Genomic DNA, 25,378 nt, shown 5'->3' with positions numbered 1-25,378 from the left:
TTTTTGCCCCCCAGACCGAGTCTAGCAACTGGGTAGTCTTGGGAGACTCAACCAGCCAGACAGCTCAGCAGAAAATGAAGCCTGCAAATAAACCAGTTTAGAGTAGTTTCCTGCTGAACCTCTCCAGTGATTTAACCCAGACCTACTGACCACACAGGCAGAGAGATGTGCAGATTCTGCTGACAGGTGGGAGGGGGCAGAAATTCCCTGGAGGTGGATGGGGAAGCCTCCTCAGCAGCTACAGCTGCTCAACAAAGCCACGCGTCACCTGTTGCAAGAAGTGGGAAGTCAAGCAACATTTCAGAAATAGGTCAACCCTTTTACATCTAGTTTTAGTCAGAGATTTAAAGATAGGATCCAGCTTTGCTACTTTTTTTTTCCATTATGAAATCACTTTTGACTAAATTTACTATTGAAAAGAATCCATTGAATGAACTGAAGACAAAAATATTCCTGGGTCCCTTTGAAGATGCCAGCCGCTACAAATCCAAACAAACTCTGGTTGTAGATACTCAATCAGATTTAGTCACTGAGTTCCCTTAGAATCTCATCAGTTAACATGAAACTCCTTTAATATAATTTCTATGAGGAATTTTAATAGGTTACACTTTATAAAGGATTTTTAGGCTGTCGGTTTCTTTTAAAAAGAATATTTGAAAGAGTCTCATGGTTTAAAAATAAAAGCCAAACAACCTGTTTCAAAACAAAGCATAAAAAAACCAGACAATTTTTGAGCCCCTTTTTTTTAATACAAAACTTGGGAGGAAAAGAAATCCAATCAAAATACACTCTGTGGGGTAGGATTCCTGCATTCTATCCTTGCAGTTTCTTCAGTAGCTGAGGAATAGCCTCTCAGGACTGTGCATTTTCAAGAACTCTGATGTTCAACAGCAAAGCCAAAACACCTACTGTGAAATGAGAAGTCTGCAAACTTGACAGTGCTATCTTACTCTTAAGAAAAGAAAATGAAAGGGGAAACTGCTTGTTTGTCTCAATAACTAGAGTAACATTAAGCAATGAGTTTGAAAGTACAGGGTTTTTTTCCTTTCTACATAATACACGAGGAAATAAAAGCAGTTAGTTTCAGGAAGAGCAGTGGCATCTAATCCGAATAGAAAAGAAAATCACAAAACTGCCTAAACATCTGGAACAAAAATATAACCAGTTCCAAGGGTTAAGTCGTCCCATAATGAACCACAGCAATGAAGCATTTACTCCTACATTTTTGAGAGGGAGGGCCAACTTATCAGCTCCGAGTTAATAGCACACCTGCCAAAACACAGATTTTAGTCACTATGAAGAGAACAAAGCATGATTATGTAGCCAACACTGGCATGTCTAGGACTGATTTAACTGGAGCTATGACCCCACACACATACACAAAAAAAAAGGTTAAAATTGGCAGGAAGTTCCAAAAAGGAAGAATGCTTCTGTGGTGACATTATACAAATATGTAACTTTTCCAATTTATCATATTTAACCCATGAATTTAATGTGCAGTAAGTGGGTCAAAATTTAAACATCCACTTACTTTCAGTGACTGGATTGAGGTAGGCTCTTAATAACATGGTCAAGCAAGATAAAAATTATTAAATGTAGTTTTAAGGTGTCAATCCAGGAATGTACACTTATTACACCAGTTACTTTTGTACTGTGATTATAGACAGCCAAGTCATTTGGTATTTATCTATTTGTATCTATACATAATCTGTATTTATGTTTACTTCAATGCCCTAATTTTGTTTCTAATGAACAGAACAATCCCAAAGCTAAAAAAACCCCAAAACAAACCAACGCTGCACTTTTTAGAAGCATTATAACTGAGAATCATGGAAATTTAATCATTAAAATTTAAATGCCTTAAATTTTAACAAATAATCAGAAATAAAATTCAAGGTAAGAAATTACCCTATGCTGCAAACACTCCTTCCAAATGTTTATTGTACAAGGTCAGCCTGTTTCAGAACTTGAAACACTGAAGCAAGTTTGGAAGATCAGTGGTAAGAAAACTTACAGATTGCAAACAAAAAGCCATTCTGTTCTAAGGTCAAAGAAACCACAAAACAGCATTCAACATCCAAATACAGTTCACTGATGTGTTACTTCTCTATTCATTTGAGGTTGCAGAACATAACTTTTTCATGGAACTTTTAATACTTGCTAAGACGGTTCAAAGACATGCCCTGTACCTGCAGTTCCAATGGGGATGGGAGAATAATCTGTCACTGAGAACTCAGTCATATTTCATTTTTCACAAATACTTGGATAACACTACCAATGTCTAAACCCCAACTGCACTTTGCAGTCTGTTTAGGTACAATACCTCATTTCACAAGTGTTAAGATCAGCAGTTAAACTTATTTTTCAGTGTTTAGGGGAATGAACAAAATTGTATAAGTATTTTTACAGCTAATGGGAGATGTTTAGCTGTCTGTTTTTCCATTGACCTTCATGGAAATGGGTTGCTTGCTCAGTGCAATTTTCAGAGGCAGGAAGATATGTGAACATATCCTTAGGGTACTAGCTTTAAAAAAAAAAATTGAGCCACGTAACGCTCGAAGTCTTCTTTAATTTACAAATATTACAAACACTCTCATCCAAAGTCCTACACTTCAATTTATAATGCTATCCCAGAACAGAACTCTTTATCATCAAAAACAGTCAGCAAACACGACATACAGACTAGAACGTGATTCCCCACATTCTCCATGAAGATGCCACCAGAAACTTTGGTGCAAATGAAATCTGCAGATTCCTGCAGAAAACTGCCAGGAGTGAGTATAAATCAAAGCAGCAAAAAAGAAAACAAAACAAAACAAAACAACAACAGAAAAAAACCCACCCAAACAAAAAAAAACCCAAACAAAAAAAACCCCACCAAAAAACCCCCAACCTTCTAACAGTTGTAAAACAGATCACTTGGTGTTTTACAATGACAGAACAAAGACACAAAGACAGAGAGAAGAAAGACATGAAAACCCAAGTTAGATCCAGAGAAAGATCAAAGTAATATTTTTCTTGACTTAATAATCCTACCTGTTAGAGACGCAGTCTCAACACCAAATAAGAAACAACTCTCTACAGGTGTCAGATGGACATAGTTGGGGAAACATTAAAATGAAAGTCTGTAATAAAAATGAGTTATAAATATGGGTATTAAAAGTTCATGAGGTTTTAATTAATCAAATTACATACAGAAAGTGTTTCAGCCTAGAGTCTTGTTTTCAACATTAAGCACTACATGCAAATATACTTCAGCCTTGTTAACTTTGAGGGACTTTGTTCTAAATTAATGAGCAATTTTCTCCACCTGTTAATGTCCAGACTTGAGACACTGAAAAACATCAAACAGAAGCAAATTTAGAAGATAGTAATTGAGGTGAAATAAATGGGTACTGCAGTTATGTCTTCATCTACAAATAAAATAACTGCTGGATATTATTCCTCCTCTGAAAGCTTAGAACTGTGCAAATACTGTGTTACGAGCAGCAGTTCACAAAATTTCACTTCACGGATATTGTATTAAAATCATCAGGTTCCTGAACATTATTTTTAAATGCTGAAACACATTCTTCAACGGGAAATTAGCCTCTACAACACTTTAACACTATAGTTATTAACACTTTACTTGTTTCTACGGTAGATTGAGACAACCACAGCAATCAGTTACTCAAAATTGTTCTCTCCTGAATTCCAGCATCTTTCTGAGCACAAAATGTACAGCACATTCATATGCAACAAGTAAATAGATCAAGTGAACATTAAAACAGGCATAACACATAACATTGCCTTTGATGAAAAATACTCTAGCTCAAGGCTGCTAAGCATCTGATGCTCCCACAGAATTCAACCAACCTTCAGGGCCTCTCAAAAAATAGAATCCCTATCTGCATAGTCTGAGCACACATCAAATAATGAAACAAATTACTGGGAGCAATGTTTTATGAAACACAGAACTCTTTCATGTGACACAAGGGCATTCAAAACAAAAAAACTTACTGGAATTCAAAGGCATGCTAACTTTAAGTAGATCATAACCTTCAAAACAGGTGTTATTTCCCAAATTAATGAAGTTTTGCAATCCTACCAATGTTTGCATGAAGGTGGTTTGATTTTTGTTTTCTGTGTTTTTTTAAAAGAATACTTAGCCAACAAGGTTATAAAAACCAGAGCTCCTTCCAGCTTACACACTTCCAGATTCTTCAGGATCTATGACCAGTTCTTAATGTCGTAATGCAGCAGCATTATCTTTACAGCAAAGCACAAAGCAGGGCTACTGCCTCACAGATATGGGATAGGAACTTGGTATACCTGGCACAATTTCTAACTTTATGCAATTTTAAGTAATTGAGAACAGGGTAAAGCATTTAAGCACCGCGACTGTCAATATGAAGACAGCATGAAAAACTACAGCAAACAGATTTTAAACCGCTAAATATCTCGTGGCCCGCTATTTTACCTGACTGACATTTATCAAAGTGATACCACGTTCTCAAATACACGGTTCCTATGGGTTTCATGACAGTCAGTTGCCTTATGGCAGAGGAACTTCAGTTAGTTCTGACAGAAAAAACATCCACTCCCCTCCAGACCTCAGAGACACCATTCACCAGCATCTTAGCAGCTAGTCAGGCAATACAAGCAGTGTCAAACCAATTACAGCATATACAGCCTGCTACAGGAGGTGCAGGAGTCACCTAGCACTGGAGATAGGCACCTTGGGACAGCCAGGCTTAGCCCACTGGGGACACTGAACATGTAGAATGGAATATGAGAGTGTAAGTTCCACCAGCAGGAGTGCCAGGAGGAGGAGACTAAGATGCAGAATACATACCCATAGGTATGTATTAGGTTTTTGTATTAGAGCATTAGGTTTTTTAGTTCTGTTACACTGCAATAGGTGAGTAGTAATTGGCACAGTGCTACTGACAGAAAAAACTCCAGGTTCCACTGCCATTAGTGGGCATCTTGGAACTTCATTTTCAAAGGAAGTTACATTGAAGCTCAAATCTACTTAAAAGCCATTTCTCTTCTCTCTCAAAACTACCAAATACAATTGTAATAGAATTTAATTTTGAGTTCTCTTGGTAACTGTACAGGACTCTAAATTTCAAACTTTTAATAACAGCTCTACATGTAATATGAACAAGTCTTAACCTCTTCAAAACAGTTAAGAGACAAATTATGCAACCTAGTGATTTCGGAGTATGTAAAATCAGTTCAGAAGATGGCAGATAGGCTTAACTCTACTTTCTTACTCTTCCTCTCCCTGAACAGCTAGCCTTAGGTTGCTATATGGAGAAGTTTGAGAGAAGGCAGTTTTTATAAATTCTGGAAAACATCTCCATCTTATTTTAAAGGTGTTTAACAGCATAACTGGAGCAATTCTTCTGCAAATGATCCGTAAAGGCCAAGAACCAGAGACCATTTGTTCTTGCTTTTATCAAACTCCAGGATACCTTGCCTCATCAAAAGCAACTAATTCAACAGTTCTGTCAAAACACATCATACTTCCTTTTAACGCTTTAAAATCAAATTATTTATATTTTCTGACTGCTTCTCATATTAGTTTGAAGAACATCACATTACAGTGGATTGTCCACTGGCAGTTTCACTGCCCTGTTGTATGTTGGATTCCTTCAGATTCTAAGTACTGTTCCCATCAGCACTGCCACTTCCATAGTCTTATTCAACAACCATTGATACCCAAGCTGACCTTGACAATTTCAAAAAGCAATATAAACTCAACGCCCTTCACAGAGCTGAGGGCTGTAAAGGACACTGGGATGTCAGAGGAGCTGCTGAAAACCATAGCAAACTGAACCCTACTTGCATATCCATCTACAACAAGTGAGCCCAGAGCACTTTATCAGTGCTGTGTTAGGACACATAATCTACACATAATCAACTTTGTAATCATGGTTAGGCCTATGCCATAAGCAAGATATTCTGAACTTATTGCAATGCTTCCTAGAAGTACACAAGGCTGCTGCACTAGAGATAAGGTGCATTTTTTAAAGGCAGAAGTAGTGCACAGTTTGAAATCAACCCCAGAATCGCAAACCTCTGTTTTCTCTACACTTGACTTCAGAAAGTGAAAACACGGCATATTCTAGCCGAGCATATTATTAGCTATCTTCAAGAGAAAATAATCAGGGGAGGCTGTGCTGAGCCTTTACACAACCACAGGTCTTGTAACTAATGGGGTGTCCTTGCTCAGAAGCAAGAAATTTGATTCCCTCAGAGCAAAAAGGTTACCCTTCCAAAGAGTCAGAAAAATAGCTGATATGTGGTAAAAAGACACAAATAACTTTAAGTGTCTATTCTCATAGATTAATTCCTGTCTTTTATTTTCAGTAAAATTTAAAGGTTTTTCATAATCAGCTGGCATGCTTAATCAAGACTAAGTTCCTAACCAGAAAACAGAGTTAGGAATATTCAAGTATTTTCACAATTTTTAAGACATGTCCTTTTCATTTAAAGCATCAATTAACTCATAATTCCTTGACTGACAATGATGGTTTGAAAAAAATCAAATTTTTTTCCAAAATTTTTATTCATATTTTAGATAGGTAAAGTTCACCTCTTAATTTTAGATTATGTCCTTAATCTATAAGGTCTATTGAGGAATGTAAGAACTATTTATGAGAAGCTATCCTCAAAACAAGCCATGATCTTTGTCAGAGAAACTTCTCACCACATCAGCCACACAAGGTTTTAAAAAGTACCCACAATTCATAAATCAACATTAGATACCATGGTTGCTATGTTTCATTTTATCACACTTATCTAAATCTAGAAGTGTTCTTTAGACCTTTGTTTTGTCTACTTCTGAAAAACCCGTAAATTTTATTTTACATGGACTCCAGAACTGAACAAACTCTCTGCTGTTAACAAAAACTCAAGAGTCACACTTTACTTCCTTGTTCAGCCCTCACAATCAAGTTTGTTTGTTTTTCTTTTCAATATGGAAAACATTTGGATACCTATTAATTTCCCTTATTCTGGTAGAAACACAAACCTTTTTCCACCTCCCAAAAGGAGCCAAATGAAACTACAGCATTCAAACTTATATAGTCACTGCTGTTAATAAAAGCTGGTTGCTCTCATGGGCCTTCTGTTTGTGGCACTTTCTTTCCAGTTCTGTCAATTTGGCATCAGTAAACCACAACAGATATGCTATAGAGATCCCAACTCCATAAAATTGCATGGAGAGAAGTAACATGCTTGTCTTTGAGATGCTTGCTATTACTTGCCAACCACAAGCCCAGACACATATCCTTTCTGGATCAAATACACTGGTAGAAGGGGCTCCTTTTCCCTGGCTGGAAAATTCAGTTCCTGCCTACTTGCTAGAGAAATAGTTTGAGAAGCATTCCTTACCACACCATGTTAAGGGGCAGTCATTTTTCTCATTTATTGTCTGAGGAAGAAAAGAACATCCTTCTTAACAAAAATAACTATGCCAGCACAAAACTGGTACATTTATATACTACCTAGAACTGCTTAACAGAGAGCACGGAACCACCACCACTGGCAGTGCCTGGAAAGCAGAGATGAGCAGGTGAGGAATGGGTGCTGCCAGACCCCTGTCTGGAACTACAGCCACTGCGGAACTGTTACTACCCACACCAAGCAAGTCGCTCAGTCAACCCTGGCAGGATTCCACTCCCACCGTGCAAGACTGCAAAAGACTACAGAAAAAGACTGAAGGGAAATCTTCGATGAATGGATGAGTTACCAGAACAGGGGATACTGCCATGACTTGCAGTCATTTTAAATTCATGCTGTTGAACAGTATATGGTACCACCACTGCACCACTGTCTTCTAACATTATCATTTAGCTGGATGATCAAGAGATATAATTCTACTTAGCATACTACTGTCTTCAAATTCTGCTAAGATTAAGAAATACAGGTGAGAGATCTCAAGTGCATCTGCAACAGGAGTTAGTAATGAAAGCAGTGAACAGGCCCATATGCTGAGATTATAATCAGAAGTATATTTTTAAATACTTTGCCATTACCCATATATAAAAAGATGATAATGGTAATCAGTTCTCAGCAGTACCCAACTCAGCTCCCAGTGTTACGCTAAACCACAGAGTCATGAATTTATTTCACACAGAAACTCTGCCACTGTTACTTAACAGGCTGTTAGCAGGCAGCAGCCCACTGCCCAAGGAGAGCCATTAAATACTTAAGGTGCAGCAGCTCACTCTGAACACAGCAGCAAACCAAGCTGGCACAAGCTGCCCACAGACCACTCGCTAGAAATTAAGGTGTTGGCCATGACGCTAAAGGTCCAAGAGTTCATCGTCTGTGCTACAAACAGAACCACAAACACAGCTGAGCTAGGTCCTTTCTTTATCAAATAGTGAAAGTATTCTCGGAACAGTCAGTCCCATGACTGAGCCTTGTCTTAACAGCCCATGCATGGTGACCTTCAAGACACACGGCCTCTTAAACAAAGTGCTTCAAACTTGAATGAAGCTTTTTTATTTCTACTGGACTACTTAAGGACTCCCAACTGGAAGGAAAAAAAAAAAAAAGACTAACACATTGCTGCACTTTTGGCACATTCAGAACAAAAAGGGAAGAGTTGAGATGGCCTCAGATGTTTATAGAAACACACAGATTTCCACTCTGAGGTCATCAGTTCAAAACACAACTATAATGGCAAGTCATAAACACTCCATTCTAGTAAGCCAGCCTTCTAAATGCACAGTTGCCAAAATCTTAGATGCTTCTGTATTGCCAGATGGACCAAGGAGCCATTAAGCATGAATTGAGCAACTCCCTGATTCTTGCAGGTGCATTTGTCCACGCCAAAGGATGAAAGCAAATCTGGCATCTGAACAACAGTTTCTACTGGTTTTAAGGTACTTGTCTTTTCCACCTCAATCTTCGCTAAGTGGGTAAATTTTAGCAATGTTAAATGCATGGAGTGGAAACCAGAAACACACATGATTGTCCGGCAGTGAAACAGAAGCCGGACACCCTTATTAAATCTTTTCTTTACAAGGCGCTTAGTTCCTCGGCTAAGTTTTAAAAGCCAGGACCACACAACGCATCAGAGTAAAAACAGCCTTACGGATTTGCCGTTGTGGTTGTGCGCTGGATATTATCCCGCTTTAAGTGAGCTCGCCTCCGAGAAGGCAGGACTTCCGCGCGCTGCAGGTACCCCCGGCTGCTGCCGGCCTTTCCACGAGCTCGAACCCAGCTCACGGCCCGGCAAACTAACCTGCCGCTGGCCCAAACTCCTGGCACCGGGTGCCCGACTTGCGACACCCATCCCCCGGTGACACAGGGCTCCCGGACGGAGCCCGTTCCAGGCCCAGCCGCCCGCCCCAGCGCCGCGGCCACGGCCAGTGCTGCCACGCCGGGACCACCGCCGGCCCCAGCGGCCTGAGCCGGGGACAGCCCCGCGCTATCGCGGCGCTCCGAAGGTCCCTCCTCACCTCCCCCCTGCCCCGCCCGGGACTCACTGTTGCTCGACTTGAGGTCTCGGTGCAGGATGGGGACGATGGCCTCGTCGTGCAGGTAGAGCATGCCGCGGGCGATCTGCACCGCCCAGTTCACCAGTATGTGCGGGGGGATGCGGCGGCCCCCGCGGGCGGCCGCGGCTCCGGGGGCGGCGGCCAGGGCCCTGTTGAGGGATCCGCCGCGGGCGAACTCCATGACGAGGCAGAGGTTGGGCTCCTGCAGGCAGACCCCGTGCAGGGCGATGATGTTGGGGTGCCGCAGCATGGAGAAGAGCTTGGCCTCCTGCCGCACGCTCTCCGCCGTGGCCGTGATGTCCTCGTCGGGGTCCTGCCGCGCCGCCTTCACGGCCACCTCGCGGCCCCGCCAGGTGGCCCGGTACACCTTCCCGAAGCCCCCCACGCCTATGATCTCCTGCAGCTCCAGGTGCTGGAAGTCGATCTCCGTCAGGCTCCCCGCGGGGTCCCCCCGCCCGCCGGCCCCCGCCGCCGCTCCGCCGCGGGGCTGGCGGGTCACGTAGTTGGCCGGGAAGATGCCGAGGCGGTGGCGGATCTTCCCCGCCCACCAGCCGTCGTCGCCGGACACCGCCGCGTCCTGCGACAGCACCTCCACCACGTCCCCCCGCCGCAGGCTCAGCTCGTCCTCGCCGCTCGCCTCGTAGTCGTACAGCGCCGTCCACAGAGGGCACGAACCCCCGCTGCCGCCGGCGGCCGCCGCCGCCCCGGCGCCCGGCAGAGCCATGGCAGCGACCTCAGCCCCGGCGGCCACCAGCAGCAGCGCCGCCGACGCGGGACTGCCCACCCAGCCGCATCCTCACCTGCCGCCGCCGCCGCCGAGCGGGAGCCGCGGGAGGGGAGGGCGGGGCGCGGGGCAGGGGCGGAGCCGCCCGGCCCGGTCGCCGCCGCCGCGGGGCTCCGGCAGGGAGAGCGCATGCGCCCGCGGGAAAGGCGGGGAGGGCCGCGCCGGTGCCCCGCGCCCGCCCGCCCGGGCCCGCGGATTGGCCGCCCGCCGTCACGTGTCGCGGGGCGCGGCGGGCGGAGCGGCGCGCTGAGGGGTCGGTGCAGTGCGGCGGGGCCGCGGAACGAGGCGGAGGGGCGCGGTACCCCCCGCCCTTTGTCCCTGGAGGGCTGCGGAGCGGGCTGAGGGTTCCTGCCTCCGCCGGCAGCTTCCTCTCTCCTTCCTGGTGCGGTTTTGGGGCTTTGGAACAAACCCCAAGCGGTTTCTGAAGAAACCGAGCTTCCTCGGTTCGTGTTTGCTCTGCCACCCGCTCGTAGGCCTTCACAGAACGGGTCAGGTTGGAAGGGACCACAGAGGGGCATCTGGTCCCACCTCCCTCCTCAAGCAGGGTCATCCTAGAGCACACAGTACAGAACTGAGGCCAAATGGTTCTTGAACATCTCCAGTGAGGGAGACTCCACAACCTCTCTGGGCAATCTGTTCCAGTGCTCAGTCACCTGTACAGTGAAGAAGTTCTTCGTCATGTTCCTTCAGGTGGAATTTACTGTGCGTCAGTTTCTGCCCATTGTCTCTTCTCCTGTTCCTTGGCACCACCGAGCAGAGCCTGGCTCCATCCTCTTGGCACCCTCCCTTTAGATACCAATAGACATTGGTGAGGTCCCTTCTCAGTCATCTCTTCTCGAGGCTGAACAGGCCCAGCTGCCTCAGCTTTTCCTTGTAACAGAGATGCTTCAGGCCCTTAATCATCTCTGTTGCACTGCGCTGGACCTTCTCCAACTCTCAGCTGCTCACCACCCTGTCCATACACAGGCTGAGAGTCCCAGCCCTGTGTGGTGTGATCACACAATCCTTTCAATTAAGAGAGTGCCTGAAAATAGCAAATGCTGTGTACATGTTATTTCTGGGTAAAGATTCTCCTGGTTTTAAATGGAAAAATTGTATCACTTTCTAAACTACAGTCGTGGTTTCCTTGGAAGTTGTAGGGAAGTGTGTGGGCTAGGGACGCCCTCCCGTCTCGCCAGTGTGGTGGGAAACAGTGGTTCAAAGTAAAAGGAAATGAGTTTTCATCCCAGGAGCCGATCACTGTGCTGTGGGACTGTGGTTATGGAAGTGGCTGCTGCCAGCAGAGGCCCCGAGGAGGATAGTAAAGGCTTGCTCAAGGTGTAAAACTGCCTTGCCGGGTGGATAACATGGTGTGATGAACACTCAATGTTTTGCCCAAAAGCCTATATCCAGAGCACAGTCCATCTCCACACAAACACAAAATTTGCAGCTGGATACCACAGAACTAATGTTTGAACATAAAGACATTAATTTAAAAAAATTAAAAGTACAGTATTCAAAAATCATAAATTCTTGTTTATCGCCCTATATTCATAGTTGTACACATGACAAAAATACAGTTATGCCAAAGTGACTTATTGAACCACATTAACTAAAAAGAAAGAATGCAGAACCAGCATGTCTACCGAGTCTTCTCCCATTTCCTTTAATATAACATTGCCTTGCAGCTATTCAGAGAGGTAATTACAAACCTTTCCCTTATCTGCATATTTGCCTTATTATAAAAGCCATAAAGTATGTTGTAATACAAGCGTTCTGCCACACAAATTCCACCTTGTACTTTGTTATCTAAAATAATCTGCAGGAACTAATTAAGTGTGGAATGTTTTGGGTCAGACAAGGTATTGGTTGCAGTACAGGGAAATGTTTAAATATTTATCTAGAGCTATTATTCCCAAAATTTGCTTTCTGAAGTGCCACTATCCACTAGCAATCACTCAACTCGGATTAGTCTTTGTTCAGTGTTTCTTCAGCACCCAGCACTCTAGGATCTCCGTGTATAGTTGCTGTTCCTAGGAGTTTCGATAATGGAAATACTATGATCCAAAACCGTGTAAAGTGCCCTTAACTTTCCTGACGGCACCACCTAGTGGAGTTACCGATTAGAGGAGCGGCGTACAGACGGCAAAGCTTTCGGCTCAGACCCTCACTGGCGTCGCTTGAGAGAAAAGAGGGCTTTTTTTTACATTTGGCACTCCTGCAACTGTGTAGCTACAATACTGTGTACCTACATTGTGTCCAGAATGCATATCCTGACCCGGAAATTACAGGAACTCTTCATAACTGCAAGTACATTATGCCAAAAAATATTTGGTGTAATAGCATTATGTAAAGATGAGGAAGAGTTGAAATATGTGTGGACAAGTGTCACGGTTTAACCCCAGTCAGCAACCAAGCCTCATGCAGGCACTCGCTAACTCCCCCACCAGCAGGACTGAGGAGAGAATCAGAAGGGCAAAAGTGAGAAAACTCGTGGGTTGAGATAGTGACAGTTTAATAGAGAAAGGAAAGCCACGCTCCCAAGCAAAGCAAAACAATGAATTAATTCACCACTTCCCATGAGCAGGCAGGTGTTCAGCCATCTCCAGGAGAGCATGGCTTCATCACATGTAATGGTTACTTGGGAAGACAAACACCATCACTCCTAATGTCCCCCCCTTCCTCCCACTTTATACACTGAGCAGGATATCATATGGTCTGGAATATCCCTTTGGCCAGTTTTGGTCACCTGTCCTGGCTATGCTCCCTTCCAGTTTTTCTTTTTCGCACCACCTCATTGACAAGGCATGAGACACAAAAAGTTTCTCGATTTATGACAAACATGATGTAGCAACAACTAAAATACCAGTGTGTTACCAACAGCATTCTCATATGGAATCCAAAACACAGCACTGTAACATCTACTGAGAAGAAAATTAACTCTATCCCCAGGACAACAAGTCAACCTATTATCAATTGCAGTCTGCATTATCTAGGCCTTCCACATTATAACCTACGTGAGTCAGAAGTCTCAAAAACAGAAGAGAGGAGGTTTTGAAGAAGCTTTTCATTTACGCCCTTGTTTACTCATCTTTCTTTTTTGGAGCTGTGCATGTAAATGATCTTATTTGCCAGTATGCCTGTGGAAAATGACTTCATTAATTTCTGAAACTTAAAATTTTTAATTATCACACATCAAAAATATTATTCATAGCTGCATACTGCACTTGATTTAATCATTACAATTGCATTAATAAACTTTGTTACCCCTGAAAAGAACCTGCAAAGGATAAAAAACCCCAAAATTACTCAACAAGGCAGAGGTTTGGGCAAGATGTGTTCATGGGAGCAGCACATGAGGTGCAGCTGAGACTGTGCCTCCTTCATACAGCTCGAGAACAACTCAGGAAATTCGCTGCTCACTGAGGTCACACTGTGCAAGTCCTCAAGCCCCAAGGCTGTAGATCCTCAGGCATCTAAGGGTGCCAGTGCTGCTGAAGGGGACGATGCCTTTTCTCCCAGCTGTTTGTCCATAGTGCTGTATCATCTCTCCCATCAGACCAACACAAGCATTCAGCACGACCACATCGCCTGCGACATCAGGAAAAAATCTGAGGTATGTGATTCATTAGCTCACAAATACTATAATAGCATCTTTGGTCTCTTACCTTTGTCAAAAAAATCCATACAAAGCACAGCAGAATGGCATGTTTGGTCTGTGAAACTAGCCATGGTCAGGAACAATTGAAGTAGGGAAATTTGGTGATGTGCAAGGTGCGTGGCTACCTCCATTACATACATGCATCCTTCACAAAATTGACTAAAATAAAGGTCTACACATGTGGGGAAGTCCCTGGAAGGGACTTGTGGCAGACTTACAACTGAAGTTCACAGCTATTTTCTGATGGTCGGGGGTGGCAGGTGGGGAGCACTGTGTGTGGTCAGCCCTGGTGTTCACGACCCACCCTTACACCCCTTCCTTCAAGGCTGTCCCATAAGAATACACCTGGTATCCTTATGCCTCATTCTTCACTGACTTTATTCTCCCATACTCAAAGCTTCCATTTAGCTCCATCGCCTTTTCAGCCCCACTCTCCCCCACTTCGCACGCCTATGCTTCCTCCACCCCGCCCCTACCTCTTCTCTCCGCTAGCATCAGGTCAGCTGCGTGAAACGAAGGCAGACTGGCTTTTACCCTAAACTCATTCTTGAAAGAAACCGAATGTTTTTTCGAGGAATTTCCCCACATCCCGCCCAAAACACAGCTCAAGTCAACCCAAAACGGGTGACACTGGATTTGGGCAGAGCGCACAGATCGGAAACTCGTGATGTATCGGGCAGGATCAGTGAGAACCCGGCGGTGGGGGAGTGGCCGGCGAGGCGCGCAGCCCAGCTGGCGGCCGCTGGGGCTGCCCCTGTGCCGCGCTTTTTTTGCACCTGTGAGCACACCCCGCACCTCCCCGCGGCGAGACGCGGCCGTGAGTGACACCCCCGCGCTAGAACCGCCCCCCCTCCGCCGCGGCTCGGCCCGGCCCCGCTCCGCCCCGCGGCCTCCCTGCGCCGCGGCCGCTCCCGGCAGCCGGGCGCGGACCCCGGTGCGGCGGCGGCCCCGGCCCGCGGCGGGGCCGAGAGGGTGCCGTGCCCGGCGGGGGACGGCCCGTGACGGCGCCCTCCCGGCGGCGGCGGCGGCGCCCGGGGTGGGGCGGGCGGGATGCTCGGCGTCGCGGGGCACCATGGGAGAATCCGCGGGCGCCCGGCATGGCGGCGGCGGCGGCGGGCGGCTGAGGGGCGGCGGTGGCGGCGGCGGGGGGCAGCCATGGTGTCGCCGGCGGCGCGGCTGGTGGGGCAGGGCGTGTGGGCGGCGCTGACCGGCGGCTGGTACCACGACCCGGAGCAGGGCGCCTTCACCAACAGCTGCCACCTCTATCTGTGGCTGTTCCTGCTGACGCTGCCCATGGCCCTGCACCTGGTGAGAGGGGCTGGGGGCGGGCGGGAGGCAGCGGGCGGCGGGCTGGCAGCAGCGGCTGAGGCGGCAGCGGCCGGGCGTGTGCGCTCAGCGGGCTGGGAACTGCCCTCTCGGGGGGCTTAAGTATTGGGCATACTGGGCTTTACCTGAGGGGTTTGTGTTTAAAGGTTAACGGGGTGAGTCCTGCTCCCTGCCAGGCAGGGGCCGGACTCTTAGCCCTGCCGAAGGAGTTGGGTAGGGGTGCAGTGCTGGCCTCGGCAAGTGCTGAATGACCGTGGGGACGTTTGGTTAAAAATCTTACTTGGAGACAGGTGTTTTGGGTTTTGTTTTTTTGAGGTTTGATCCAGTCTTACCTGCTGAGAAGGGTAAATAAATGGAAAAATCCAGATACCATGTAATTAATACGCCTTGCTGAATGTCACTAGTGAATCACATGGCTTTTTGTGACATGCAGCTCCCTTTGTGCTGAAATTTAAACTTTGCCAGTGAATAATAGCTAGAGTTTGTTTGCCAGACTTTAAAATTTATTTTCCTGAAGAGTTTGAAACTTTTGCTCCCTTTTTGTGTGTTTTCCTATTGTGTGAGAAAAGCTTAAAGTATGCTGGATCATCGAATCTATTTTGGTGTGTCCTTCAGTGATTATAGGGCAATATTGCTTCCGTTAGAAGCAGTTTCCATCCATTTGGTTCCTGAAGTGACTCAACTAAATTCTCAGCTAAGTTCTGTAGAAATTTTCTTTGGACAAAAATTCTAAATAGGTTTCTTCACTCTACATGGGCCCAATTTTCAAAAGCAAAGTGCATTTAGGAATCCCCCTGCAATCCCAATGGAAAGCAAGTCTTGTATTTTTAAGCATGAGTTGGTACTGGATTTTGTGGCATGGATTGCAGTGAATTCCTGTAAGCATGGCTCATGGAGTTAATGAACCAAGATTACAATATGCTTTCTTCTGATTGATAGGGTCTATTTCCTATGCAAACCTGCATAGAAGGTTTACAAAGCAAGAGTCTTGCATTTTAGGATTTACTGTCCAAGTTGTATATGTGATTAAAAAGATTGAGGCTAACTTTTTTTTCCCAGTTGATATAAGTATGTATCTGGAAGCATATGTGTTTCCTTGTGGGAAACTTTTGAACTGATGGCATGGAGGAAGGTATGGGGGTTGCACAAAAGAACACTGGACTGTAGGTCAGAGCTAAGGTAAAAAAAGGCATTTTTTAAATGGAATTGGAGAAAACATAACTTATCTACTGAACTCTCTTGAGTGTCATCTTTGCCTATCTAGATGGACTTGCTTTTTCTGCAGACTGGCTTTCTGATGAATCATCTGGTTAAATGCAGGACTTGTGTTCTTGAGCTAACATATTGTTATGGGAATTCTTTTTCCTTGATAAGAATAATGCTTTTATTATGATGGCTGCCTGAGAGTAATTATGTCCTTACACATTTTCTTATTTTCAAGTGCCTTGTTTCTAAGGCTTTGTAAACTTTATGCAAGACATCTATTCTTGCCACTTGGAAACTTGAACCTGCTTTTTCACTAGAGGTTTTCTCTAGTTTATAATAAATTTTGTTTATAATATTCAATACTGTTTAGGGTGATATTAATGTTATTTACTTGACTCCAATAGTTTTGGATTCAGTTAAAGTAGTCGATGTTTCTTGAAATGACGAAATCAAAACAGATCAGAGTACTACTTTTTAAATTTTTCCTTTGCTTGGGATAATCTTACTTTTTTTGGTGTCAGGAAGTCTCTCTGAAACAGTTTGATTTGAATCAAATGGCAAAACTCATCCATCTGTTTTTAGTTTTTTCACAGTGGCTCAGCAGAGGCGTGCTGACAGTAGCACTGAGAAGCTTAAAGTATCAAGTTGTTTCTATTGTGTGGATCGAGAATTTCTTTCTCTAGCTTTGTCAGCATAGCTTACTTTGGTGCTAAGGATTCCTTTATTAGCTTTCCCACCCCTGAAAATGCAGATCTGTTTCCATCACTTTCTTTTCTTTCTCATTTATCATTTCTACATTAAAAATATACATTGGATATTTGGAGCATCATTCCTGTTAAAATCAAGTTTCAAAATTATAATGAGATATCTTCTAACTGTGCCATATCAACTCTCATAATATATTAAGAATTCAAGTTCTCTTATTCCACCAAACAGTCCAAGGTTCCTAGGTGTTTGCGCATGAAAATAGTGATAACTCTTTAGTATTCAGCCCCTGGGCTGAATTCAGCCCCAATAAAACACCAGTGACCCAGAGATGCAACTTTGAGAAATACTTGTTCTATAGCTTATTTTACAAGCCACAAGAGAATGTGCATCGTGTTTGGGTAGGTCCCCAAACCAACATACTGAATGCTTCTCCTGCCTTTTATTGGACAGGGAACCCTTGAACTTACAGAGTTGTTACTTCTTATGCATTCAATCTTCAAATCATGCTGTGATAGAAGTACAACATGGCAGTAATAAGGGTGTGGGCACATAAATTACTCAGAGGTAACCTGTGATAAAACTATCAGTGTGTCAGCTGCTTCCAGTCCCCACTTGGCCACGCTCTGCCCTACTCTATCTCTCTGTAAAAGTTAAGGATATGTACATCTCCACAGCAGACAGACAGGCTACACTGTTATGTGCTATATTTATTGTGTGGTAGGAAACACACTTAGAACTCAATGTACACCCCTGGAATTTTGTTTGCTACCTGCTTTCCTATGTTTTATACATATTATATAATATGTATTATATACATATTATACATATATTATATATATGTGATGGACATCTCTTGGTAGTGATTCTCCTTGATTAACATATAAATACAGATCTTTGGCCCCTGTGTTACATGTCCCAAGCGTATCTCTGATAGTAGTGGCTGACATTTGTTTGGTAGTTCCCTCATTTGTGTTCTGAAGCACAGGGTGACAGTGAGGCCCAAGTGCAGCACTGCCTTGCTTTAGGTGCTTCAGCGTTTCCAGCAGTGGGTAGGATGCATCTGGGTCTAAGCACCTTTAATCACTCAGCCCAATTAGCAAGGTGTGGTATTTTGTTCAAAGGTCACGTATGCTTATGTGTATATATCTCAGTCACCTCTACCTTTGTGCTACTCAAATAATGTCAGTAGACACGTGAGGGAGAATGTGGCTGTTCCTCAGGAAGCAGTCTCTGGGCAGGCAGAAGCCCCAAGCAAAGGTGCTCTGTACATGGTGACATCAACTCTGTTGCATTTGCGGTAGTAAGTTGGGGCACGTTTGGGACACACCAGCCTCCATTTCTGGCTGTGACCCCACGCTATTCTGGTGTGGAGTACAGCAACAGAAGCTACTGGAGAACAAAAAGTACGTTATGGTAGAGTTTTAAATGGGGCAGGAATGAAGAAAACTAGGGCTACAGCTTCCATAGAAACCTGTGGGAAGTCATGAAGTGTACTTTCTAATGAATTTGTATTAGTGGATTTTTTTTTTCTAGCTTCTAATAAGATGTCAGCTCAATTGAAACTTTTCCTGTCACTGGAGTGGCATCAAAAGATCGGGGAGCTGTGTGGGTTCCTCTCATTAATGGAGGAGGTATGCTGCTGTGACCTTGCCCAGTGGGGTGTATTCTCTTAAAGTTTGCTGAATAACTTTTTAATTCTTTGGCTGCCTTTCAACTGAGGGGATGGAGGGAGATGATGAATACACAGACACATGGTGTGATTATAAAACCTCATTTTCATAGCAAGCCAAGCTAATTATAAATATAGTGCATCAAAAGTGACTCTATCATCCAATTCTACAGTGGTCTATAACTTCATTCCTTCTTAGTGTGGATTTGTTAGCTTTCACCTGTCAGTACCTGGGAACACCAACTGCAGTCATATGACATTTGCACATTATGCAAGAGGCCTGATTCAGAGAATGGAGGGCTTTCCATTATCAGCTTCATCCTTCTCCTAATTTCTCATGAAATTAGAAGGGCAGGAAGCAACCTGCTGGCTCGTAGTACTCAACCTGCCCCAAGATTCAGAGTATTGAAGATGCCCTGGCCATGTTATGCATTGACAGTCTTGGTATGGTGAGTGCACTAAAACACATTTTATCTCAGACAGATGGGCAGGGAGACCACGGGCTGGCTCAGGGCACAGCTCCGGTAGGTCTGGTCACAAGATGAAGGATGAGGACATGCAGCACTCAGCATTTGCTAAAACTGGCCCTGTTTTCCCCTCGGAAATCTGGGAGCTTCCTTTGAGTCTCTCTTGTAGCATGCTCTCTGCATGCACAGGCTGTGCTACTGGAAGTCTATTTTTGTTGTGTCCTCTTGACATTATTCATATAATATTTATTAAGCTTTATGAATGTCACCTATAAAGCCCTTCTTTTCTAGTGGGCCATTCTGAGTTGTTACTTAATAAGGAGTGGTTGATCTGTGCTTTTTAATGTATAGTTGAAGAGATTCCTTGGAAGGTGAACAAATCTCTCTTTAACAAGTCATTGCAGGTAATTGGCCGTCACTCTTTGTGAAACCAAGCAATTTCTAACTCATTTTGTAAAAACATTAGTCATAAACCACAAATTCTTCAACCTCAAGTTCTTCAGCCTCATCTACCAAGCCTTATACCCTGAGAACCTGACCTTGCAGATGGATCCTCTTTCTGGCCCAGGTTCTCTAAATAATGGAAGGGTATGCTGAGAGCCAATATGTACACAGTATCATGAAGTCCTCTTAAGAGAATAAGCCTCAACTTGCAGAACATCATGCCTGGCTTATTAGAGATCATTGGTAGTACATACATTCTAAATAGCTTCTCCACTCTTGTGCAATAGATTTTTTAAAAATGAATCAGAATAATCATAAAAAACGATTTGCCTGAAAATTTTTGTGTGTACATCTTGATGGTAGGAAGTCCCAGTGAGCCAAAAGCAGCATCAGAATTGCAACCTATTTGCTTGTCTCAACACAGAAATGATTCAATTTATTAATTTCAACATCAAGATAAGTGTGATGACTCGATCTAAAGATGAAATAAGCATGCTTTGTTCCCTTCCCTTTACCTGTGTTTGGTATGATTTAGTTATGAATCTGAAAAAATGATAGATTTAATCTTGAAGTAAACACCATTCTTAAAAGTTAACTTCAGTAGACTTTTAGTAAATGCTGAGAATTGAAAATCTTCCTGTTTGTTTGTTTGTTGCTTGGGGTTTCTTCTTGTTGTTGTGCAGGAATATAGTAAAGCTCTGTTAAAAAAAACAAACCGAGAACTTGAAAAGAGATTAAACTCACTGTGAGACTGCAGCTGTGTAATGACAATACATAAGGGTGTTCCATGACTATAATGGTAAACACTTTGGTACTTCAATTGTAACTGCAAATGTCCATTGCTGTTATTTGCCCTTTACTGTAAGGAAGTATTTGTATATAAAAATGTTGTTAGTATGTCATGTCTGTGAAAGAACTTCACAGACTATAGTGGAACTGCAATTAATTTTAATGACTAAGAACTGTGGTGCTCATCACAGATCAGCAAACAGATCACAGACAGCTGCAAATTAACAATTATGTACTTTAGAAAAGGAATTCAAAGAGGTTGTGTCATGGTTTAACCCCAGCTGGCAACTAAGCACCACACAGCCAATCGCTCACTCCTCCAGCCTTAGCCAGGATAGGATGCCTCTCCAACTGCGTTTTTATTAATTTGTTTTGACTAGTCCTGACTAATTATTTAAAATTCCTCAGTGGTTAAGGTATTTTGGGACATGTTGCGAGGTGTTAGAAAATGGACATCAAACTACAGTGTTTTACTATTGAGTCATAACTGACATGCAGGGTAAGATGACAGAATTTTTCTAAAGGGGTTTCCTGTTTGTAGGTAACTAATGTTTCATTTTGTGTCTGTATTTTTATGAATTCATAGTTTAATAAAGGCTGCAGTTGCATTAATATGTGGGGATGCAGTGTTTTGAAAAGCTTTATAATGTTTGTCAATTGTGAGATTTTACTGATTTTAATAATAAATAATATCTACAGTTAATAAAAAGAATAGATATTGTGAAATGGTTTGAAACTTGAAGAAACCCTTAAGCCTTTTTTGTGAGCAGAACTCGATATATATGTATATAGTATTTAAAAATTTTAGCAGCATGTTCTCATAACCAACTGTTATCATTGTGTCTTCATTATTTCTTTCTGTAGGCTTTTCCAGCAAATGCAGTGACAGTTTTTGTGTACTGCAGCTCGGTGACAGTGTTCTTCACGGTAATAAAAGTGATCAGCTACCGTTTGCACCTTATGTTTGATAGAGGTGAAGTAATTCAACAAAAGCTCTCAAGACAAAATGGAAGGCAATGTAAAGATACAGAAGTTCAAAAAGGAGAAGCAGTGGTGTCCTCAAATTGTAGGTAAGGCTTTTATTGCATTGCTGGCACATTATGTAAAATGGGTGGGTTTGCACTATGGTCCTGTGTAGCAGAAATGTCTGTTGAGTGCAAGAAAACTCCTTACAGTTGTGTGAGGAATGGCCCTTTTAAAAACGTGCTCAGTGCTTTATACTGGGTGGCTGAAGCATTCTTGTGGTGAAGCTGGCAGAGCTGCACATGATTCAGGGGTTGGGCACCAGTTGGGCAGCAATTGGGCACCATGAAGGTGGTAGAGGAGACGTACTGGAGGTGCTAACAGATTCTGGAGAAAACCTGGAAGAAGTTTTCTGGGGAATCCCTACATGCTTGCTCTTTCCTTTTCCTGCTGTGCTTAAGTGCTGGGAAGAGGCAAGGAAGTAGCATGCACCTTTTGGCAAAGAAAATGCTTTAATATCATGGCATTGGAACCCTGACCTCATGTTGCCTTTGTGTGCCTGTAGTAACTTCCCTCTCAGGTCACACCTAGATGCATAAGTTGGTTTTCCCCCCTTATGTTTTTTTGTGGCTGCTTATGATGCTTCTGTGGTCCTGCTCATGAGGAATGCTAGTATTGCTTTTCCTTCTCAGAGACATTTGGTAAGTGGTTGTAGCTTCTCTACTGAGGAGCCAAGTACTATTAGTCTTTGCTGCAAATAATTAATAAGGCTGCTTCCAGGCTGTGATGGTATTAAAGCTAAAAACAGTAGTGGGATGAAGACTAGTACTGACATTTTCCAGATTTGTGTATTGGTAGAATGTTCCATGAATGTACACTCTTCAAAATAAATGGAGACTTCTCCTGCTGCTTTTTCAAACTTGAGTCATACAAACAAATGAAGCTGGCAAGTGGCTTTCAGTGATCCCAAGTGTTATGACAGAAGTGGAAAATGCTGAAATAAGGTACATCCAAAAGCGACAGAAGCATAGAAATGTCCAAAGCGAGCTTAAATTGAGTAGCTTTGTTACAACTACCAGTCAAGCTTCAACAGAGAGTTTTGTATAAAAGAACTTACTTAGGGTATTTTTTGGTGTGTTTCAGTTTCTGTTGCTAGTTTTGTACCGGCTAAATATTATCAAGATAGTATGCCTTGGTGCTACTGCTCTTCTATGTCTTTACACATGCAGTTCTGTGCTACACTCCTGGCAGTGATGTTGCTGGGAGTGTCAAGGTCTGCCTGGATCAAGACTCTTTTGAGAAATGCCTCTGATGTATGTTACTAACCACAGAACGTTTTTATTTTAGATGGGGTTAAGCCTTTCAGACTGTTTTGGCTAAGAAGTAAAGGTAGAATAACTTAAAAGTTGCGTGTTAAATCGCATGAGTATTCCTCCCAGGTTTATTTGTGTATGCACAGAAATTCATTATTTAGTACTTGATCAGAAAATAAAGAACTTAATATTATTTTGACCAGATGGATGACAGAAGTTTTTAAACAGACCTTGGTATTTGGCAGGTTGGTTGAATAAGTTTTTGAAGCTAGTTAACTACAAAATAATATTGTGGAAAGATGACTGAGACCCCCAGATAAATAATTTTATTGCTTATATACAGCTTCAGAATTTTAAACATAAGGTTTTGGTGAAAAAAACAACCCCATGAACAAATAGAAATGCCCAACCCTATGCTTTTTGACATTTCACTATGGTGTTTTTCTGTTTTTTGTTTTTTAAATGTTTTTAAGGTGAATTTTTGTTGCGTTATACTTGAGAAAGAGAATATTTGTAGGTTCTTGGTAGCAAACCTTGTCCAAAAAGACTTCTTTATATCCATGGGAAAGATAGTAGTAAATATGTGTAAAAGGAGTTAGTGGTTAGTTTAGTGTATCCTCAAAGGAAGTGATCAATAAATTGCCTCATAATGTATGAAATTAGTAATGGCTGTATATTTGCTTTGCCTAAACCAGAGCAAAAGTTTTATTTTTGGTCTAATAATTATATTAATACTCACTGTCTTGCAGTTCAAGTAATTGTTTTTTGAGGGGTTTCCAAATAAACAGGCAGTTAGATAAGCATTATGTACACAAGGACTTAAAAAGCAAAAATTGTGAAAGGAATAGTATTTGATTGTCCTATGTCTAATGAAAAGCCCCAAATAGCCTTTTGTGCCAGTAATTCTGTGTGTGTGTCAGGCAGACTAAATGGCATTACATATGCATAGGGAGGTTGAAGAAATGTCATTGTATTTCTAATAGCTCTACTACTGAAGACATCATAATAATTTAGATTGAGGGATTTTTTTTTTTTTTTATTTTTATCAAGTTGTCTTGGTGAGGAAGGAAGTGCACAAAGGCATTACAGTATTTTTACACTCCTGTGCTGTTATAGTGGAGGGGAAAGGAGTGCTGTTACTTCATTGTGCTGGGCTACTTCTTCCCATTTTGTTCTTATTCTTCATCTACTTCCCAAAACTCACTGGGATGCTCTGTGGTAAAAAGGATTGCTTTATCTTTCATTTGCTTCCTCTTCAGCAATAACTCGGGGGATCATGTCATCGGTGAGATCAGCCAGAATGGCTCTACCCAAACAATTCCTGACAGCTCCAGAGTCCAGGCTCCACCCTCACAGGACTCACCTGGAGCAACGGTTAGTATGTGCTCTTCTCCAGTGGTGTCCTCACTTTGTGCAGTTCGCAGCTCACCACACACAGCTCTGTGTTGCCAAGTACTGATTGCTTGTAATGTAGGTCTGCTCCGAGGAGGAAGGGTCATTCCATGCCCCTGCTGGGTATAGCCCTGCTGCCACTCAGCCTTGTCCTAAAGGTTTGGCTTTGCAGAGCTGAAACTGGTGTACATAATGCAGCACTTCTTAAAAGGGCTCTCTCTGCTCTGTAGATAGCAAGTGGCCTTTGTAAATCTTGCCAAAGGCAACTAGTTTTTGTGGCTGCTTTGAGAGGAGGGAGAGGCTAATGCAATCAGAGCAGCCTCTTGTTGCCTCTGATGGAATCTGCTCCTGGAGCATTAATAATTTGGTTTTTGTGTAACTAGACTTATGCTTATAAAATGAACCAAAAACATCTCTTGAGTATTTCTACAAAGCATAAAAGCCATTTAAATCTAGGAGATGTCTACAGGAGGTTAAAAGTATATGTATGTGCATTCAATGCCATTGGCCGTGCTTTATAAATCAAAGGTATATGAAGTGATGAAGCTGATGTATTATTAAAGGAAAAAAATAGGGAACACTCCTGATAAGTTGAAGACATTTTCAAAATATTTAGAAACAGAATAACACTGTCTGTGTAATTTTAAGATACTCCCCTTGCATACTGTGATAACGTCTTTAATTATGTGATGCCGTGCTATTTTTTTCTACAGGACTCCTGCCTCAGTCAGTGCAGAGGATGGTTAGTGATTTCTGAATAAGTGGCTATTTGATACTTCATTCTGTCTTCATATTCCTCCACACCCACCCTTTATCCCTATTTACTGCAAATTATTCAAATCCTGGTCTGAATCAGAACTAGTTCTTCATTTCCTGGAGTGTTTTTACCTTTTTGTAGCATCTGTATGATCCACAGACATTATTAGTTCTTTTGGTTTGTTTATTTTTTATGAGGTAAATATTTTTCACCTTGTTTCTGTCCTACTTTCCAGTATTCTGGTATTTGTCCATTCTGCAAACCTATGTCTTCCTGGGATCTCATCCTAGTCTCCCACTTCCAAACATATAGGTTGGGTCTTGTCAAACCAAGTCTCCTGTTCTTGCTGCCAGGATACCACCATGTAATTTTAGAAAATAGTTGTTATTTCCTCTTAGTTTTGGTGCCTGTCAGTCAGAA

The 25,378-nt window shown here is 42.9% G+C and overlaps 2 protein-coding genes across 5 annotated transcripts in view; one reads left to right on the top strand and one right to left on the bottom strand.

The window, feature by feature from the left end:
• The window catches only part of MAP3K21 (mitogen-activated protein kinase kinase kinase 21), a 42,696-nt gene extending 32,342 nt beyond the window's left edge, over positions 1 to 10,354 (bottom strand). The window contains exon 1 of one of the 4 annotated variants that reach the window (XM_085055486.1): positions 9,489 to 10,354. In XM_085055486.1, coding sequence (XP_084911612.1) covers positions 9,489 to 10,224 — 736 coding nt within the window. In that variant the 5' untranslated portion in view covers positions 10,225 to 10,354. The remainder of the gene's footprint in view (positions 1 to 9,488) is intronic. The other 3 variants (XM_085055484.1, XM_085055485.1, XM_085055487.1) reach the window with 3 other exon arrangements.
• Positions 10,355 to 14,947: 4,593 nt separating this feature from the next.
• The window catches only part of PCNX2 (pecanex 2), a 151,868-nt gene continuing 141,437 nt past the window's right edge, over positions 14,948 to 25,378 (top strand). Inside the window, exons 1-3 of the mRNA XM_085055491.1 lie at positions 14,948 to 15,232; positions 21,398 to 21,603; positions 24,069 to 24,183. Of these exons, the coding sequence (XP_084911617.1) occupies positions 14,975 to 15,232; positions 21,398 to 21,603; positions 24,069 to 24,183 (579 nt within the window). The 5' untranslated portion in view covers positions 14,948 to 14,974. The remainder of the gene's footprint in view (positions 15,233 to 21,397; positions 21,604 to 24,068; positions 24,184 to 25,378) is intronic.

The sequence above is a fragment of the Lichenostomus cassidix genome, chromosome 3 (assembly GCF_008360975.1).
Source record: "Lichenostomus cassidix isolate B80296 chromosome 3, HeHo_3.0, whole genome shotgun sequence".
Classification (NCBI taxonomy): domain Eukaryota; kingdom Metazoa; phylum Chordata; class Aves; order Passeriformes; family Meliphagidae; genus Lichenostomus; species Lichenostomus cassidix.
The sequence above is the reverse complement of the archived record's forward strand: the minus strand, read 5'-3'. Positions and strand labels throughout refer to the sequence as shown.